General features: G+C 43.5%; 1 protein-coding gene across 1 annotated transcript in view; it reads left to right on the top strand.

Annotated features, from left to right (window-relative positions):
* The first annotated feature begins 339 nt into the window (after positions 1–339).
* The window catches only part of LOC129712916 (elongation of very long chain fatty acids protein 6-like), a 35028-nt gene continuing 14683 nt past the window's right edge, over positions 340–20684 (top strand). Inside the window, exon 1 of the mRNA XM_055661671.1 lies at positions 340–2495. Coding sequence (XP_055517646.1) covers positions 2101–2495 — 395 coding nt within the window. The 5' untranslated portion in view covers positions 340–2100. The remainder of the gene's footprint in view (positions 2496–20684) is intronic.

Genomic DNA, 20684 nt, shown 5'->3' with positions numbered 1-20684 from the left:
GATTTGTAATTTCAGTATTGGATTTCATATTAATTGTCTGACTATAATATACTATCAGTATATTTATCAGAAATTGATAACTCTGCCCTTTTTACCGGGAGTTCAGGTAGGTTCAGGCAGACTGAGCGGAGGTGTTCAGCGAAACGATTGGCAAGCCTGTTAATGGTCTCGCCAATATACAATAGTCCACACCTGGAACAGCGGATACAGGAGATGAGGTTGGAGGAGGTGCAAGTGAAGCTCTACCTCACCTGAAAAGACTGTTGGGGTCCTTGGATGTAGTTGAGGGGGGAGGTATAGGGACAAGTGTTGCATCTCCTGCAGTTGCATGGGGAAAGAACCTGAGGAAGAGGTGGTTTGGGTGGGAAGGAACAAGTTGTCCAGGAAGATGTGAAGGGAATGGTCTCTGTGGAAAGCAGATAGGGGTGGAGAAGAGAAGATGGGGTTAGTGGTGAGATTCCGTTGGAGGTGACGAAAATGGCGGACGATTATATGTTGTGTGCGATGGCTGATGGGGTGGAAGGTGAGGACAAAGGGGACTCTCCCTGTTACGACTTGGGGGAGGGGAAGCAAAAGTGGAGCTGCGGGATATCGAGAAGACCCTAGTGAGGGCCTCGTGTATGATGGAAGAGGGGAATCCCCATTCCCTAAAGAATTAGGACATTGAGGTATGGAACACTTCATCTTGGGCGCCAATGCGACGTAGACGGAGGAATTGGGAGTAGAGGATAGACTCTTTACAAGAAGAAGGGTAGGAAGAAATGTAGTCTAGATAGCTGTGGGAGTCAGTGTGTTTATAATAGATGTCAGTTGATAGTCTGTCTCCTGTGATGGTAGGAAGATTTCAGCGATGGTCCAAGTGAATTTGAGTGCAGGATTGAAATTAGAAGTAAAGTTAATGAAGTCAATGAGTTCTGCATGAGTGCAGGAGGTAGTCAGTGTTAATAACGGGTTTTAATATACCATTGTCGTGTAATGGAAACAGAATAACAGTTTGAAAAGGTTTGAACAATTGAGTTCTCCAATTTTAGTTAGCTACAAAACTAGACATTTTGGAAATATAGGGTGCATCGTCCAATTCCCCAATTCTTTTTCCTAATTAAAATCTTGTACGACAAAACAAAACAAAAATGTGCTGTAACATAAAAGTTCTGAAACTTTTGAGAAGAAATTCAAACAAAATGTTGTACAATGGTCTGCATTTCTTGGTGAGATGTGCTCCTTTTAGTAACTTCACTCTTTACTGCAGCTACACTAAAGAGATGCTTTCGATTCACATTCACGTTGAGATCTGAAACGTGAGTGGTAAAATCAAATAGTGTAGGAAGGAACCGCAGATGTTGGTTTACACCCAAGATAGACATAAAATACTGGAGTAACTGCGTGGGATAGGGAGCACCTCTGGAGAGAAGGAATGGGTCGAGACCCTTCTACATTATTCACATCATCTATATGTGCACTGTGAATGGCTCGATTGTAATGTATGGTCTTTCCGCTGACTGGTTAGCACGCAACAGAAGCTTTTCACTGTACCTCGGTACACGTGACAATATACTAAAACTCAAGTTCAAGTTAGTTTATTGTCATGTGTCCCTGATCGGACAATGAAATTCTTGCTTTGCTTCAGCACAACAGAACATAGTAGGCATTGACTACAAAACAGATCAGTGTGTCCATATACCATTATAAACTTAACCGATGTAAACGGAGAGCAGTTAAACTGCACGACTGAAATAATTTGCATTCTGTGCCAGCAACAGGTGTGCATTTTTGGCAGAACGGCAGCAAAGTGAAATGGGGGAGCAAGCGGGCAGCCCCCGGGGTTGGGGACGGACATTGCAAGGGGAAAGTGTTGATTGCATTGGCATGGGGGGCAGTTGCAACCAGGGCAACAACACACAAAGCGGGCAGGGGGTGGTGATCGCAGCCGCGGCCCCAGCAACGCTGCGCCCATGCGCTTGCACGCCCGCCAATCAACCCTGCCCATTGCACAGCCCAGGAGGGGTGAATGCACGGGTAATATCGCGTAAACATCGCGCTGGAAAGGGGTAGCAAAACCCGGAGCCGGTGTAGGTTTGCTGATGGTGATTGTAAATACAGATGGGGTGGTTGGGAGCAATGGAGCGCCGGGGGTGCAGCGTGGAAGGGGAGGTGTGTGTCCGGGATCACCCCTGCGTGGAGAGCGATCCGGGCTCGGCTCACGGTCACCGCTTGCAGACGCGACGCCGCAGCAGCAGCAGCAGCAGCACACGCTCTGTTGTAGCGCTCAAAGTCACCCTCACCCTCTCACCTGCTGCTTGCTCCCTCCCTCCCTCCCGCAGCTCATTCACGAGGAGCCCCCGTCTTGTCAGAGGAGTCCGCACCATTGCACGCCCCCCCCGCGGACCAAACCAAAGAGCGGAGAACATGAACATGTCAGTGATTTCTCTGCAGGAATACGAGTTTGAGAAACGTTTCGATGAAAGGGGAGCCATAGCATGGATGCAGGAAAACTGGTGAGTGGATTGCAGTGCATTGCATTTAAGAAGGAGCTGCAGATGCTGGGAAAATCGAAGGTAGGCAAAAATGATGGAGAAACTCAGCGGGTGCAGCAGCATCTATGGAGCGAAGGAAATAGGCAAATCGTCCCGAAACGTTGCCTATTTCTTTCGCTCCATAGATGCTGCTGGACTCGTTGAGTTTCTCCAGCATTTTTGTCTACCTGCAGTGTGTAAAGCCTCGGCGCCTGGTTAAAGCATGCACCGCTCCCAGTTTAACATCAGACCCATTCAAACCCGTAAACAGTTCGAATACAGATCGAAAATCCCGTCCGGGGTATCAATAATCACGGGAGAATGCTCCTGGGCTGCTTCTGACGAGGTCTGGATTGTATTCTCGTGAAACTAGTTGTAATTATGCATTGAAAGATGTGTTCCTTGTATTAGGTCACACATCGCGGTGGGTGTGTGACCTAATTTTAATTGACAGTGTGCAATAATCGGGTGTAACCGTGTCTGTCCATCAGGGTTGCAGGTAAACAGGCCGGAAGAGGGTGGATGCCTTCAATAAAATGCGGATCGTGTCCAAGTGAGACATTGTAAGGCATGTATAGTAGCAATGCTCAGTGATTCTGATTGCCCGGTGAGTGTTATTCAGGAACCACGGATTTGAGAACGGGTGATTGAGGCACGGTTAGCAACTTCCACCGTGACTAGACCAGTCGGGCACATCCGATGATAGCTTACACTATCTGGCATCATTTTCCACACAGTATCATAAAATACCAAAATCCTGATACATTACAGAATGTGAAGAATATTTGCAGCCCTTAAATTGGCCAGGCCCGATGTGGTAAATAGGATTCAATGACAATCCTGTATTTACAAGAGACCAGAATGTAACAGTAGTGGTGTTTTGTCACAATGCTTTGTCCAGCGTGCAGCCACTTTGCAACAAAACCCCAATACTAAAACCATACAAATGCGTTACAAAACACAAAGTGATGAGAGAACTATGTGGTCAGGCAGCACGTGTAGAGCGAATGGACATGCAACGTTTCTGGTCAGGGTCCTTCTTCAGACTGAGTGATTAATGGGCACATTGCTGGAAAAGAGAGGCAGGCAGGGTGTGTGGTAAAGGTTGACAAGTGACAGGTGGATTATAGATGAGGGAGGGGGCGATTGGCCGATGGGTGGAGATGGTGACAAAAGCAGCAGCTGAACATGGAGTGTCAGATAAGGAAAGACTAGGAGAAGTGAAGTGTGAAGCCAGAGGATAGGAGAGTCTGAAGAAGGGTCCCGACCAGAAACATCACCTACTCTTTTTCTCCAGAGAAGCTACCTGACCTGTTGAGTTACTCCAACATTTTGTGCCTATATCCAGAGGGAGGGATATGGGTGGAAGGGGTTGGGTGGGTGGTGGGAGGATACACTGTTATGGGACCAGGATTGTATTGGGGAGGAGGAGGAAGAGGCAGAGTGACTGAGGTGACGAGACAGATGGTTGTCTACTGTGGTAGATGGTGCAGCAGGAAGTGAGGGGAATATTACATGGGATGTTAGTTTAAATACAGTGCATATGTCTGCATATATCCATAACAGCAGAATATATGTTTGCAGATAAGCAATATGACAGTCTTTAGTTCTTGTAATTGAATTTATTCAGAGACATGATCTGAGCAGAGATGAAGCCATTATCTTGGTTGCTGCAGAATAGAGATAATCCATAAGTGGCCCTGGTTTTATAATTCATGTGATGTTGTTTGAGACATGGAGGAGAAGTATTCAAGTAGATGTTTTAAAGGTCGTGACATCCCCTGAATGTTGTTCACTTTGGAACTTATTGCAAAACAAGATTGGCAACTTTCTAGTTTCTTTCAAAGCCAGCGACAATAGAAAGTTGATGGAAGAGGGAGGAGAGTCACAAGAGACTGCAGATGCTGGGATCTTGAGCAAAACGCAAAGCGCTGGAAGAACTCGGTGGACCATGCAGCATCTATGGAGGAAATGGTTGTGGGATCTGACCAGAAATGCTGTCTGTCCATTTCCCTCCAAAGATGCTGCCTGGCCCGCTACGTTCCTCCAGCATATTGGTTTTTGCACAGGTTGATTGAAGACTTCCTTCAACTTGAGTTCTGCAGAGTTTGGTTGTCAGTGGAACTGAGTTCTCATTACCTTAAAGGGAAATGCATATTAATTGCTTGATGATAAAAAAAAATATGTGATGCAATGGGAATAGATCTATTGCATGTCTTTCATTGCAAGAGAGACAGAGTATTGCAGGTTTCTATAAATATGTGTTTGGTAGAAACCGTGGTAATCGAAGAGACAAACAGCGCAGTGATGCGGCTAGTAAAGTTGCTGCAGGGACTCGGGTTTGCTCCTGACCTCCCTTCGATCACATGCATTATCCCCAAGGCGCTCCAGATTGCTCCCACATCCCAAAGATACGCAGGATGGGAGAAGAATTGTACTGTAGATTGCCATTGTAGATTGTTCCAAATGTGTAGGAGACTGGTAGAATCTGGGGGAGCGGGGTGGAATAAAATAAAACTTCATATGTAAAGACGGTATGGACTCTGTGGGCTTGTTTTTATGTTCTGTGACTCTATAATAACTATACACATGAGTATTGTTAAGTCCATTGTTCGGTACAGTATTGCAGCAATATTAACTGCATAAAGTTTTAGTTAGAGTGAACTAATTGCAACCCTGGGGAGGAGTTGCTTTCTCGGCTCTGAAAACACCAAAGAAACACTTTATGTGTAGGAAGGAACTGCAGATGCTGGTCTACACTGAAGATAGACACAAAATGCTGGAGTAACTCAGCGAGACAGGCAGCATCTCTGGACAGAAGGAATGGGTGACGTTTCGGGTCAAGAACTTTCTTCAGACTGAGAGTCAGGGGAGAGGGAGACACAGAGATAAGGAAGGGTCAGATGTGAAAACGAGACATATAGAGATGTGGATCAAGGAAAATGTAGAATAGATCATTGTTGGTTAGGTGGAGGTGACAACAAAGCAAACAAACAAAATGTAATTTGGGATAGTCAGACTGGTCGGAGAACAGGGAAGAGGGAGGGGAGAGAGAGAGGGAAAGCAAAGGTTCCTTGAAGTTAGAGAAGTTCATATTCATACCGCTGGGGTGTAAGCTGCCCAAGCAAAATCTGGGGTGCTGTTCTTCCAATTTGCACTGGGCCTCACTCTGACAATGGAAGAGGCCCAGGCCAGAAAGGTTGGTGTGGGATTTGGAGCAGGAGTTAAAGTGTTTAGCAAGCAAGTGCAAGCGAATGTTTGGACCTGGCACAGGCTCGGTGATCGTTTCACTGAGCACCTCTGCTCAGTCTGCCTAAACCTACCTGATCTGTCGGTTGCTAAACTCTTTTAACATTTTCCTTGATCTTTTGATATCTCGTTTTCACACCTCACCCTTCCATATCTCAGTGTCTCCCTTTTGCTGTACCTAAATACATGTGATAATAAAATGCCTTTGAACTGTTGAGTCTATCCTACTGATGATAATGTTAGTGCCACACGACACAACAGAGGATGTCCTTGGAAACCAGTCACATGAATCTTTACAAAGTTAAACGCTGAGATCAGCTGCCTAATCCTTTCAACATTCTTCTTGGCTTGGCATGTAGAGCAAATGATTGAATTGTATTTTAGTGGGAAAGTGGTGTTAACTGTGCAATTTGCTGGGATTGAAGAAACATGATGGCATAGGGAACAAATGCAGTGGAATGATTCCTTGAAAACAAAATCTTGAAAATTAGATGAGAGACGAGAGTAGAGCTTTGTGACTTTTATTGCAAATTGAAGTATTGTCTTGCCTGGCACACAGGGTGAATTAATTTAATAATGTTGCTCCTACAAGTTAAACAATCACAATTTCAATCATGATATCTTTCAACCTGTGCAGATGGATTGTTTCAGATATTTTTCTTTCTGAAATTGTTCTCAACCTTGCAGAGGGCCGCTGCCTGAGCTGAGACGTGGGTTCAAATTTGTGATCTAATCTGTACGGCTCGCTGGGTGAAGTCAATCAGCACTGACAAGTCCACATTACAGTGCTTCCAGGAAGATGAACAAACCAATCAAGGGCCTAATCTTGCTGGCCGCAGGGACCGTTGGTGTTCAGGCACTGGAACGGAGGTTGAGGATGTGCACACGCACCCCAGGACTTGCTGAGTAGCGGACCACACACTATCTGTCGCTGCGTTCAGCGACCGATCTCCACATGCTGAGATACCCCAGCTTCACCTCCGTCCAAACTAGCGCCAGCATCGGAAACCCCATTGATTTTTTTATTTCGGGATTCTTTGGCTGCTGATGGGAAGGAAGATTATTTTATTTAAAAAAAAATCATTTTGTTCTGCTTTAATATTTTAATTGATTCCAGTATCTTTTATACGTTTCAATTCAATTATTAAAATTTTATGGTTTAAACTGTATTTCACATTTAATAGTTTTTGAATGATCCTTATTCTACCATGGCACATTGTGTGATTTAATTTGCTGCTGTTTTTCATAGATATAAAACAAGCAAAATCTCTGATATTCAACCTGAGTGCATGTTGTACTCAGTTTCAGATATATTTTTCATTTGACAATTTTCCGACGGTCTAAGTCAATGTTTCGGGACAAGACTGCATCAGACCGCAGAATATCATGTCAATGTTCTGAGTCGAGACCCTGCATCAGGCCTCAGAAGATCTGAAGAAGGGCCTCAACCCGAAACGGCACCCCTTCCTTCTCTCCACACATGCTGCTTGTCCCGCTGAGTTACTCCAGCATTTTGTGTCTATTGTCGATTTTAACCAGCATCTGCAGTTCCTTCCTACTCATAAGATGTCCAGGAGCTCAAAGCTAAGCATCTATTATGCACTGTGGACCATCAGCAGCAGCAGAGACTGCAGCAAGTAAGAATTTTGTTGTTCCATCTGGGGTTTATGACTCTTGAGATGAATGTCACCACAATCTGCAATCTGTGAGCATATGCCTCAATCTCCCATTACTACTACACCAGTGCAGAATGGCACGCTGAAAGCAGCAACAGGCAATGATGTGGCAATCGAGAGAAGCTAGGCACTCGCAACTTGGGAGAGAGATATTCTTCTTGCTCCTTCGAGCACCAACTGTGAACATCGGTGATGTTCAGGCCTTCCGCTTTGCCATCTGTCAGAGTCTGAGGAGCTGAAGCTGCAGACATGTATAGGACCTGCGCACTAGGTGACTGCTTTACTACTCCATCTTATTAGAATCGCCTGGTAGAAGTATAAAGTCTCTTTGCAAGTGGATCTTCCATTTCTGCAGGTGTATGGTCGAGAGCATCTTGATTTTGTGAACACTGCTCTGTCCATCACAGACACTGACATGGGGTCTGTAGGAGGCACTGTCTCAAAGAGGCTGCCAACATAATGAAGGACCCACTCCACCCTGGCCACGCTCTCAATGCACTCTTGCCACCGGGAAGAAACACGGATGTAATGCTGAGGCTCCATAAGGCGCGGGTAAGGCCAAATTTGGAATATTGTGGGCACCATATCTGTGGAAGGATGTGCTGGCTCTGGAGAGGGTTCTGAAGAGGTTTACATGAATGATCCCAGGAATGATTAGGTTAGCATATGATGAGTGTTTGATAGCACTGGGCCTGTACTCGGTGTTGTTTTGAAGAACTAAGGGAGACCTCATTGAAACGTACAGAATAGAGAAAGTATTGGATAGAGTAGATGTGGAGAGGATGTTTCCACTAGTGGGAGAGGCTAGGACTTGAGGTCATAGCCTCAGAATTAAAGGATGTTATTTTTGGAAGGACTCCAAGTTCATTCCAAGTTCACCAAGGCAAATTCCTTGTATGTGAATACTTGGCCAATAAACTTATTCATTCATTCATTCAAATTCAAGGTGAACTCTTCCAACAAGCCAGCACAGTGGTAGTTGGTTGAGCTGTTCCCTCACAGAACCAGTGATCCAGGTTCTCTGGCCACGGGTGCTGTCGGTGTGGAGTTTGCACATCTCCCTGTAAATGCATGGGTTTCCTCCAGGAGCTGCAGATTACCCCCATATCATAAAGGCATGTGGGTTTGTAGATTAATTGACCTCTGTAAATTGCCCTAACGTGTAGAGTAGATGCCAAAGTTGGATAATATAGAACTTGTGTGAACCGGTGTTTGATGGCCTATATGGACTCAGTGACCTAAAGGGCCCATTTCCATTGCTGTATCTTTCAATGGATCAAAAGCTCTCACTCTTCCTCCTCAACTCCCCCAATTCATGGTCTATCTCACCTTCTCCTTCAATTCACCCTACTATTTGTATTTAATGAGTTTACTTTTTAAAACGGGCACCAATTTTCCTTCAATTTGATCATTATTTTCCTCTCTCCTCACAATTATTAAACGCGCTCCATTTACTATATTCCAGCAGAGACGTTACTTATTTTGCTACAAGTCAACTTCTGATAATATCAGCGTCTTTTTGTCAGGTAATCAATTCTGTCTATTCTCCCTTCTACAAGCACAGCATGGCTTGCTCAGCACTGAGGAGAAAATTATTTTCCTAGTTCTGGTCTATTTTTAATATGGGCTGATTCACTTAGTTGTGAGAGAAAGGAAGGTTTGTAATTGGATTACATAGAAAATCGAGGAGGAGTTGATTCTAATTTCCTGACATCCATTCAACTTTCTATGTACTGTTGGCATCTCAAATTCCCATAGATTTCATTAATTGTACAGTATTTTGTTTTTGTTTCATAAACCACTTACGTATTTTGAGATTGTATATCTTAAATGTATTTACCACTACTTTCCCCCAGCTACTTCCATATTTTCCATTTTCCATTGTGCCTTGCACTTGAAAGTTAGGCAAAGGACTCCAGGGATAGTTTCTCCAAAATAATTTCAAAAATGTTCTATAGTTTTAAAATATTTAAAAAAAATCTCACTTTTCAACTGCAAGGTGGATTAATGTGGTGCAGTGTGTAATTTCCCTCACCACGTTGAAGGTTCTAGTCCCTCTCCAGAGACTTCAGTGCAGAAATCCAAGTTGACCATGGAAGTGCTGTAGTGTCAGAAGGGCTGTCTTTTGGCTTAAAAGGCACACCAAGAATTGTAAAAATATTAAAATATATATTTTTTGGATCCCATGGCAGTATTTTTTTTAAAAGACCATAGAAGTTGTTTCTGGCCATTATTTATTCTGTACTAAACAGATATGGCAGCTAACAATGTAGTGTACATGTGCATTCGGATACGCTGCAGCATTCTGCCTTGCACGTACCTATATCCTCTTTTCCAGAGGCTACAACGGCTGGAAAATAAATGCTGTCCTTGCCAGTGACATTCACATCCCATTACAGATGAAACTTCAAAACATCATCTTTCCCGATCTCTTCGTTTAAGTGATAATTTAAGTGTTGGTTGAAAGGGGTGCTGTCATTAATTTGCTCCCTGCTGATGGCGTTGAGCAGGTAAAATGTGATTGCAATTCACAAGTACAGCAGGAACGTAGCATTTTCGATTGCATTATTTGATCGTGAGTGAACCACAGAAACAACAACAGCAGCCTCCTCCATTTAATACAGTTAAGATTGCACACGTCAGATGAGGCTGCAACTAGAGGTTGTGCCCTCAAACCATATCTGAATTAATTTAAGAGAGAAATCGCCCACAGAAGCGTGTGTGTGTGTGTGTGTGTGTGTGTGTACGCACGCACGCACACACACACACACAACTTCAGGAAGATCCAGCATCAGATAGTGGAGAGAACAGTTGGAGAGAACAGTAGGTACCTGCCTAGACATTAATTTTTAGAATTCCACTGTGAAATATACAGTATTTCACAGAACTGGCAATAAATTCCAGGAACACCAAATGACAGGATCATTAATTAACCCTTTGAAGCATAGCGCTAGTTTGTGCTAAATCCCAATCATATCTGGAGCATTCCGTTCGGTTCCAGTCAATAGTTCCCTAAAAATATAAGCAAAGGATAGGAAATGGAAAGGAAGTGGCAACAAGTACGGGGGGAATGAGCTGCACAGTAAGATGAGGCTTGGTCGGAAGAAGAGAAAGATCCAGATGCTGGAATCTAGAGCAAAACACAAAGTGCTGGAGGAACTCAGTGAGTCAGGCAGAGGGAATGGACAGACAATGTTTTGGGCCAGGATCCTTCTTCAGACTGAGTAAATTACCTATGCTTTGATGGGCTAGATCACTCAGATTTATGGTTCACATATCAATGTTGGACACCCTGAACACTTTTGGCTAATGTATGACTTTGTCCTGCTGTTTGACACGAGATTCACAAGTGGAGGCTAATGGACAAGTCGCTTGGGCAGCTTACAACCCAGCGGTATGTGTTTTGATTTCTCTCACTTCAAGTTACCCTGACATCCCCTCTCTCTCTCTCTCTCCATCCCTCCCCCATCCTAGTCTCACTAATTTCACTATCGTCCTGCTGAGTTTCACTGTTTGTGTCACTCGTTCTCACCTTCCCTACAGCCAACAAGGGACTATTGTGGGCCCCACCCTTCCTTGATCATCATTGCTGGCTTTGATTTATATCTTTTGCATATCTTTCATTCATTTGTTCTATGTACCTTTTCATATCTCATGTTTCCCTCTCTCCCGACTCAGTCTGTAGAAGGGTCTCGAACAAAAACGTCACCTATTCCTTTTCTCCGGAGATGCTGCCTGTCCCGCTGAGTTACTCCAGCCCTTTGTGTCTATGTTCGGTGTAAACCAGCATCTGCAGTTCCTTCCTGCACAAGACATATAGTTTTGCTCTGCAGCATGTTTGTGAGAATGTTCAACCTGTATCCTGTAGTTAATTCCACACATCTGAACGGGGTGTGAATTATCGTAAAAACATTCATCAACACCTTTACATCAACTTGTACACGAGAACCCTGACTAATGCCTGAACCAGCTGTTAATGAATTAGATGGTGTGACGTAATGCCACCTCTGCACAATGCGAGGTATAACAACTGTGGAGTAAAACATTATAGGTGCAATCAGTGCAGGATATTGTAGTAAGGGTGGTCACGGTGGCGCAGCGGTAGGGTTGCTGCCTTACAGCGAATGCAGCGCCGGAGACCCAGGTTCTACCGGTGCTGTCTGTACGAAGGTCAAGTCGAGTCAAGAGAGTTTATGTCATGTGTCCCAGATAGGACAATGAAATTCTTGCTTGCTGCAGCACAACAGAATATTGTAGGCATAAATACAGATCAGATCTGATCAGTGTGAACATATACCATAGAATACGCACATAAATAAACAGATAAAGTGCAAAAGGCTGTTATAGTTCAGAGTTTGTTTGAAGTTGTGTTTAATAGTCTGATGGCTGTGGGGAAGTAGCTGTTCCTGAACCTGGATGTTGCAGATTTCAGGCTCCTGTACCTTCTACCTGATGGCAGCAGAGAGTGTGTGGCCAGGATGGTGTGGGTCCTTGATGCTGTTAGCAGCCTTTTTGAGGCAGCGACTGCGATAGATCGCCTCGATGGTAGGGAGGTCAGAGCCGATGATGGACTTGGCAGTGTTTACAACTTTTTGCAGCCTTTTCCGCTCCTGGATGCTCAGGTTGCCCCGGGGGGGGCAGAGGGACAACTCCAAGACTGTTTGGAGTCTGAAGACTGGGAAATGTTCAGGGACTCGGCGGTCGGGGACACGAGGTCGGGGATTCCCCTCCGTTCGGGGATTCCCTTACCGTCGCTAATTTAGGGAGTTCGCAGTAACGCTAATGCATTTAAATGCATTAGCAGCTCGCTACTTACAACGTTGATTTCTGCAGATTCTTTGATGCAGGTGAGTTCAGAAATACTATATTTGAAGATTTTCTGTTGTGCCGCTGGCAAAATGACGCCGCAGGTAGGTCATTCTCCCCGTGACCTGCATGGGTTTGCTCCGAGATCTAGGGTTTCCCCCCACACTCCAAAGACGTACAGGTTTGTAGGTTAATTGGCATGGTAAATGTAAAATTTGTCCCTAGTGGTTGTAGGATAGTGTTAATGTGTGGGGGTCGCTGGTCGGCGTGGGTCCGGTGGGCCGAAGGGCCTTTTCCCGCGCTGTATCTCTAAACTATATATTTTTTAAAAGACACGGGTGACTAAGGGCTGGATTTACAGCACAACTAATTCAAGGGCCATATGGGTTATCACATCCAGCCTCTTGGTTAAACAGCATATCTAACGTTATGAAATATTTATGTATAGGAAGGAACGGCAGATGCTGGTTTAAATCGAAGATAGACACAAATAGACACTTCTATAGAAGATAGACACATCTCTGGAGAGAAGGAATGGGTGACGTTTCGGGTCGAGACATCTGAAGAAGGATCTTGACCCTAAACGTCACCCATTCCTTCTCTCCAGAGATGCTGCCTGTCCCGCTGAGTTAGTCCAGCAATTTGTGTCTACCTTTATCAAATATATAGTTCCAGTTAAATATTCTGGTATTGTCAGCAAAACATTTCAGGCATCACATGATGGTGAGCTTTAACATCATCTGTTTCTCGCTGATGTTGCAAATATTTCCATCTGTTACAAGATTCAGTTCCCGAACACAGTCTGTGGCCTGCTGGAGTGTAGACAGTGGCAGATTGGGTTGATGCTTTTAACCTTCTTACATTATAGGCCCACAAAGTTATACAGCGTAGGAACCAGGCCTTCAGCCCAACCCTTCCATGCTGATCTATGCTCATCGTACTGGCTTGTGCATGACCTGCCCAAACCTTTCCTACCCTCGTACCTGTCCAAATGTTTATAAGATGTTATAATTGTACCTGCTTCTATCACGTCCCCAGGCAAGGCTTTCCTTCAGATCCTCTTCACATGTTACCAAAGGGCTAATCATTCACTGGTGTTGAGAAGCAGTATAGGCTGGATTGTTTTCTTTGCAGTAATGGTCGCTGGGGGTGTATATTTGCGTACTGCCCTGTGAAGTATTGCCATATCTGATCACGGTCTCTGATGCTCTTTGTTTAAGATATAACTGCAGATGCTGGTTAAATCGAAGATAGACACAAAATGCTGGAGTAACTCAGCGAGAGAGGCAGCATCTATGGAGAGAAAGAATTGGCGACATTTTGGGTCTCAACCAATTCCTTCTCTCCAAAGATGCTGCCTCACCCACTGAGTTACTCCAGCATTTTGTGTCTACCTCTGATTCGCTTTCCCTGCTGAAATAATGATTTGATTCTATAAATGTGATCATTGCAGGCGTTTGATTTGAGGTACTGTAACTCAGGAAATGAAGTGCTGCTGCCTCTCTTGCTAATTCTGCGGAAGGAACATCAACCATTCTCTTGAACCCACCACTTCATTCACGTTCTGTTGTCATGTGCTCAGCTGGGAAGGAATACCAAGCTGGGTAGATGGAAGGCTTGCATTTCACAGAGGGGAACGTGATTTCCAGCAATTCATTGCTTTAATAATGACCTGCCCGACTTGTACATTTATGTACATCTTCAGCAATAACATGCACTGACCAGGAGATTTCTTTTCTTCAATCGATCTACAAAGCACAGTAGGACAGTCTAGTGTGTATGAAGGAACTGCAGATGCTGGTTTAACCCAAAGGTAAACACAAAATGCTGGAGTAACTCAGCGGGACAGGCAGCATCTCTGGAGAGAATGAATGGGTGGTGTTTTGGGTCGAGACCCTTCTTCAGACAGTAGTAGTCTATAGGGCAGCTGGTGTCACATCAGACAATAAGATTCAGAGACAAATCTGAATAGTACATTTTTCTTACTTTCCTGCTCCAGTGGATACAAACCTATTTTTACTTCCATGTAGTAAATGACTATTTATCTGTAATAGAACATAGACACAAAACGCTGGAGTAACTCAGCAGGACAGGCAACATCTCTGGATAGAAGGAAGAAGAGTGTCGACCCGAAACGACCAATTCCTGCTATCCAAAGATGCTACCTATCTCACTGAGTTATTCCAGCATTTTGTGTCTACTATTAATTTACCACATGGAAGTATGTCTATCTTCAGTGTAAGTCAGCATCCGTAGTTCCTTCCTACACATGACTATTTATCTATAATGGGATTGAATTGTTTATCCTCTCTGTAATACATTTTTATAGGCAACAGCACACCATTTACTTACTGGTTAAAAAATAATTCCCTCAATATAAACGGCTGCAGGAATTTTGATTTTCTGCCAATAGTACGTACATTAGAATTTGATTTTCTTTTTAAAGTAATGCAACACAAGGCCAACAGAACGGCTTAATACTCAAGGCTGGCTCTCTCCAGCTGTGTTGAAAACTAGGCTGAATTTGCTTGCAAGGTGAGAAGGACACAATGTCTTTTTTCCTCCCGTGAGGATAGTTTCACCTGGAAATCCAGCTGGAAGCTGAAGAGACTTTGAAAGCACATTTTTTTAAAGATCGCTTCATCATTCTGTTTAGCACACTCGGCAAAACTGTTCCACTAAATTGGGGCTGGCGTAGGGAGAGTGATTGTTTCAGTACGTGAAGCACTGCAATGTCAGGAGAATTTGGCGTCACACCGAGATGCAGACATATTTTGTGACAGGAGGATGCTGAGTGGAGATTAACACTGATAGTCAACATCAACGCACAATTCTGGTCACCCCATTTCAGGAAGGGACTGTGTGCTCAATGGAAAGCACTGTGCACTGTAAATGGCTCGATTGTAATCGTGTATTATCTTTCCGCTGACTGGATAGCATGCAACAAAAGCTTTTCACTGTACCTCGGTACATGTGACAATAAACTGAAGCCCTAGGTTATCCTGCAGTGTTTCCTGTTCTGCAATAGCAGCTACATAGCGTGTAATGCTTTTCCTTGTGACTTGCTTTCATCATTTAAACTCCCATAGGCAAACCTAAGGAATTCAATGATATAGCTGTCCTCTCCCCTCATCATTGACCTGGTTGGACAGTGTCTCTTGAACTGGTTCATGACACCACTCAACCCAGGCGTTGCTGCTCACTCAAGACCGTTCTTCACACTGATTCAGACTTGATCGCTCTGAGGAAGGATCTCCACAAAAAACGTTGGCTGTCCATTTCCTCCACAGATGCTGCCAGACCCGCTGAGTTACTCCAGCACTTTGTGAATTGCTGAAGATTCTAGCATCTGTATTTCCTTGTATTTCTTGCTCCAAGTGCTCTGAGATGTATTTCAGACAACCATATTTAATTAAGTGATACCAGTTGGGGTAGCATAGCGATAAAGCTGGTGCAGCAGCTACAGAGACCCCTGCTTGATCCTGACTCCCCTCAGTGCATTCTGCGTGGAGTTTGCATGCTCTCCATGTGACTGCATGGGTTTCCTCCATTTGCACACTTTCCTTCCACATCCCAAAGACATGCGGGTTGGGAGGTTAATTGGCTGCTGTAGGTTGCTCCAAGTGCGCAGGTGAGTGCGAGAGTCTGGGGGGGGGGGAATTGATGGAAGATGGGGAGAATAACACTCGTTTAGTGTAGCAAAGGGAATAGCTGGATATTTGATTGAATCAAGGACTTTTTGACATGGCACTCATTTGACAGCATTGACTGCTGCTTAAAGCAGACTGAATGAAGTACCTGTTTCCATTATAATCGATCAGATTTTTCATCCTCCGTTTAAAAGCATCATTAAAAGCAAATTACGCCTTTGCTATAGCACTCAATATTATCTTTGTGCAATGTAGACAATAGATTAGATCCTACATTTCTTTTCTCCTTCCCAGTTGTTGTCAATTTCTCTGTTGAGACGGAAGAGCCAGTGCATTGTGAGGCAGTCACGCTAAAACGCAACACTCAGCCAGAATCTGACTATGGTTGACGGCAATGCTACACTTCAAATTGACCTCTGTACCTTTGTGTGTAATGCCTGAATTTAAATTGTATGTCAAGGTAGCAGGTCTTTTGGCCTTTTGTACCGGCATTGTGTTGGCATTATAATAGTTATCCAGTTCATCCAATAGTCTGGAAAATATGTTCCTTCTGAGTATGTATTGAATTTTTTTTTTTAAGTTCCCATTGAATTTGGTTACACCAATTATTCTAACAGCACATTACGTATTCCATCGTAGTACCTTATTTGCAAATAGTGATTATATTAAACCAAGACAGGCTTGCTTCGGCAAGGCCAGCAGCATAATCAAGGATGAGTCTCACCCCAGTCACTCCCTTCTCCCATCAGGCAACAGGTACAGAAGTGTGAAAAGTGGCAGAGATCAGCCATTTGCACGTTCACCCCATGACCTGCATAGGTTTTCTCCGAGATCTTCAGTGTCCTCCAAAGACGTAGAGGTTTGTAGGTTAATTAGCTTGGTATAAATGTAAATTGTCCCTCGTGTGTGTAGGATTGTGTTAGTGTACAGGGATCGCTGGTCGGTTCAAACTTGGTGGGCCGAAGGGCCTGTTTCTGTACTGTATAACTAATCTAAACATTCCCTTTGCTCTCTCCACCCCTCCTCTTGCTTATTTTCTTGCATTTCCTAGTTCTGTTGCAATACTAACTCTGCTGTTCTCTCCACAAGTGTTGCTTGATTAGCTGAATATATCTAGCATTTTTTTACTGCAGGTGATTTATATGCCAAAGTCTGACCTGATGGCATCAAGTTTTATGGGTTAGAAGTCAATGCTGAAACTCCTATCCCCACTCCTTCTTCACTGTTTACTATTGTAATGTCCACTATAGCTGGCATTAAACAGGTTTTCCTTATTCACAATATGGAAAATCATTTTGAACGCTGTTTAATCTACTTTTAGAAGGATACCTCAGTTTCTCGAACCTCCCTACATAAACAAAGAATTTAATCCCTGCAACTATTGCAGTATAACTCTCTTCTGCATCTTATGGAAGATCTTGACGTTCTTCCTAAGATGCCTTGATTTGGCTCAATACCCAGCCTTGGCCAGACCAACACTTTAAATTAGCTTCATTTATGTTTTTGGGTAAAAGGTTAAAACACATCTCATACACCCCAGATGAAGGGTCTCGACCGAAAACGTTATCTGCCCATTTCCCTCCACAGAGGGAAACTTAGTTGGCGCCAGATAGGTGGTGACTCTTTGCATACTTTGTGTATTCATGTTCATAAGAGATAGGAGCGAATTAGGCCATTTGGCCCATCATTTACTCCGCCATTCGATTATGTAAACGGTCCTTCCATAAACTGGGCTACTGTCTGATTCACCTCTACTCCTTTGTGGACATTGGAGTTTGTATTGTGCTCAAAAACAAAGAATTTCACCATATTTCACCAGAATATCATTGAATCATTGTCTGACCTGCTGAGCTCCTCCAGTGGTTCTACATCTTTCTGTTCCAGATTCCTGAATCTGCAGTCTCTTGTGCTTTCAAAATACATCACTTCATATTTACCCACATTGTATTTAATGTGTCATTGTCTTGCCCATTTAATCAATTTACCCATGTATGCTGAATTGGCACATGTGATTAGTTGCCTGCTACCTGAATTGTGCCCAATCTGCCCGTATCAAATAATAAGAAATATTGTCCACAATATTTGACCACAATAGGAAATATTGTCCACAAACAACACAAATACTGTTGTGAAACAGAAATATAATTCCTTCCACCCTGTATTCCAGAAAGCTGCTCTTCTTGAAAGTAGTACAGGAATCTTTTAGCATGATTCCTTTGGTTCTGTCCTTGACTGTTCTGGGAGAAGCCACGATTCTGTTAAGTTGAACAATTTGAGTCATTCACAAATCCAACAATGAAACATCGCAAAGTTTAAACTGATGAAAAGGTGCAATTAAATTGAAGAAATTGAGGAACAAGATTAGAGCTGTGTCCTTGTGATGAATAAATCTCTAGTTTCTATCACATTTCTTCTGAACTAGCTTTTCCATCTTGCTGAAATCTCATTTCTAGCACATCATGCAAAAGTATCCACAAAGATAAATGCAGCCAATTAGGACAAGCGCTCCATTTCAGGATTCCAGGAATATACTGTATCTTATCTGTCTGTATTGGCTTCTAAAATGTATGTGCAGCAGACCAGTGTATTTGAAAAGTCATTCAGTAAGTTTCAACTTAAACGCAGTCCCTCAGCACTAATATGGGGTGGGAGATTGCAAACTTCACGTGGTCCGCACTGTTTCGACGAATGCCATCAACCTGGCGTGCACAATCAAATAAGATCAAATAGAACAAGTTGTCCAACAACTTTAGGCTGTGCACGCCACACGCAAGAAGAAGAAGAACAACTAATATAAAGCAAATTGTGAGCAAGTTGATATTTTATGGGGAAAAAGCTCAAAACTATTTGTAATAGCAGTGTTCCACCTCTGTCGACATTGTAAAGTTACTTTCATGAAAATTTGCCATTTGGTCTCCAAATGGAGAGAGCAGTCCCATTGACATGGTGTCAGGACAGTAACCTCTCCCTCAATGGCACAAAAGATGAATGAGCTACTTATTTACTTCAGAAAGCATGGTGGAGTACCTGTTCCAATCAGCATCGATGATGTGGAAGTGGAAATGGGTGAGAACGTCAACATTTCTTGGAGTTAATATTCCCCATGATCTGTCATGGACCAACCACAGTGATGTGACTGCAAAGAAGACACACCAATGCCTCTACTTTCTGAGAAATTTCCAGACTTTCCACCATTGACTACACTTCACGCTGCTTCAGAAAAGCAGCCAACATCATGACTTTCCACCATTGACTCTATCTTCACTTCAGAAAAGCAGCCAACATCATGAAAGACTTGTCCCACTCTGGTCATTCCTTCTTCATCCAGCTCCCACCTGGCAGAAGGTTTGAAAGCTGGAAAGCGCGCACCACCAGACTCAGGGAACAGCTTCTTCCCCTCTGTCATCAGGCTTCTGAATGGTCCTTCCATAAGCTAGGCTACTGTCTGGTCACCGCTACTCCCTTGTGGACATTGAAGTTTGTTTCTGGAATATCACACTAAACGGCTGAGATGACCCATCACTTCTTTTGAGATTCAACGCCACTTTCTTCAGCCACTTTGATTGACCTCACATGTACTTTTGTGTTTTTATTCGGTGAAAGATGGAACAGACAAGTAGATGGAGTTAGGAATTGGCTCAGCTATGAACCCATTAAATGTCAGAACAGTCCAGAGGGATACACTGCCTCCTCAAATCTTCCTATGAGACTCCTGCGCTATCTTAAACAGCATTCATCAGTGTAAATGGATTAATGTCTTAAAATGTCAAACAAAGGATTATCAAATTAAGGATTTAAGGATTGCAGAAAGGATTTCCCTGTTAATATTGCAGTAGTAATTTTGAGACAATTCTTCTTGAGTGGACATGCATTCCATTGGGATCTTAATGAGAATTATGTTGGGTGGATTATCAAACGGAGTGGGTGTGTAACAAGCAATTCAGACTTCAGTGTTGAGGCAGTGGATGGCTCCACATATATGTATTAAACTTGCTGTGATCTGACAGTGGGTGATCGGGGGTCGGCGCGGACCACTGATCTGATCTGATCTGACTGGACAGCCTGCAAAAACACAGCTTTTCACTGTACATGTGACAATAATAAACATATACCCAAACCCTTGAAGTGAGCTGTGAATTCCCTATCCCAGATTTGATAATCTAAGTTGTATCTGCATGTAGCAATTAATAATGTAGGAGTGTATCTTTAAACAAGCTAAAGTACATTTTGGCACACTACCAAATGCCTGTTCTCCGACCGCATTAAGGCACGGGTCCAGAATCGCATTGTAGAATAATCAGCAGACGATTGATTGGGCACAGCAGCTGAGAGACTCAACTCCCAAATGACAGACGGTTTGGGGGGAAATACACGACTGGGTTTAGATTCGAAGGCAGAAATAACTTCATTTTTGTTCGGGCGAGGGGAAAAGCCGGTGAATGGAAATGGCCAAATCTGTAGAGAAATTAAAGAGATTACTACATAACACCGTCTGAACCATAGTTGGACACGTTTTTAAACCTGCTCAGAGCTAACTGAGTAATATGGTCCCATTAAATTTTCTGTGTAGATGCAACACTGAAGAAGGGTCCCGACCTAAAAAGTCACGTATCCATTTTCTCCAGAGATGCTGCCTGACCCGCTGAGTTACTCCAGCATTTTGTGTCTATTTTAGGTATGATCCAGCATCTGCAGTTCATTTTTATTACATTATGCTCCATACACTGTTTCCTTTCTCACTACACTACCTGTTGCATTTGTGTATTGTTTTGATTGTAATCACATGTGGA

This window comes from Leucoraja erinacea, chromosome 34 (genome assembly GCF_028641065.1).
Source record: "Leucoraja erinacea ecotype New England chromosome 34, Leri_hhj_1, whole genome shotgun sequence".
NCBI classification, from domain to species: domain Eukaryota; kingdom Metazoa; phylum Chordata; class Chondrichthyes; order Rajiformes; family Rajidae; genus Leucoraja; species Leucoraja erinaceus.
Note: the sequence above shows the minus strand (reverse complement) of the source record. Positions and strands in the feature narration are given on the sequence as shown.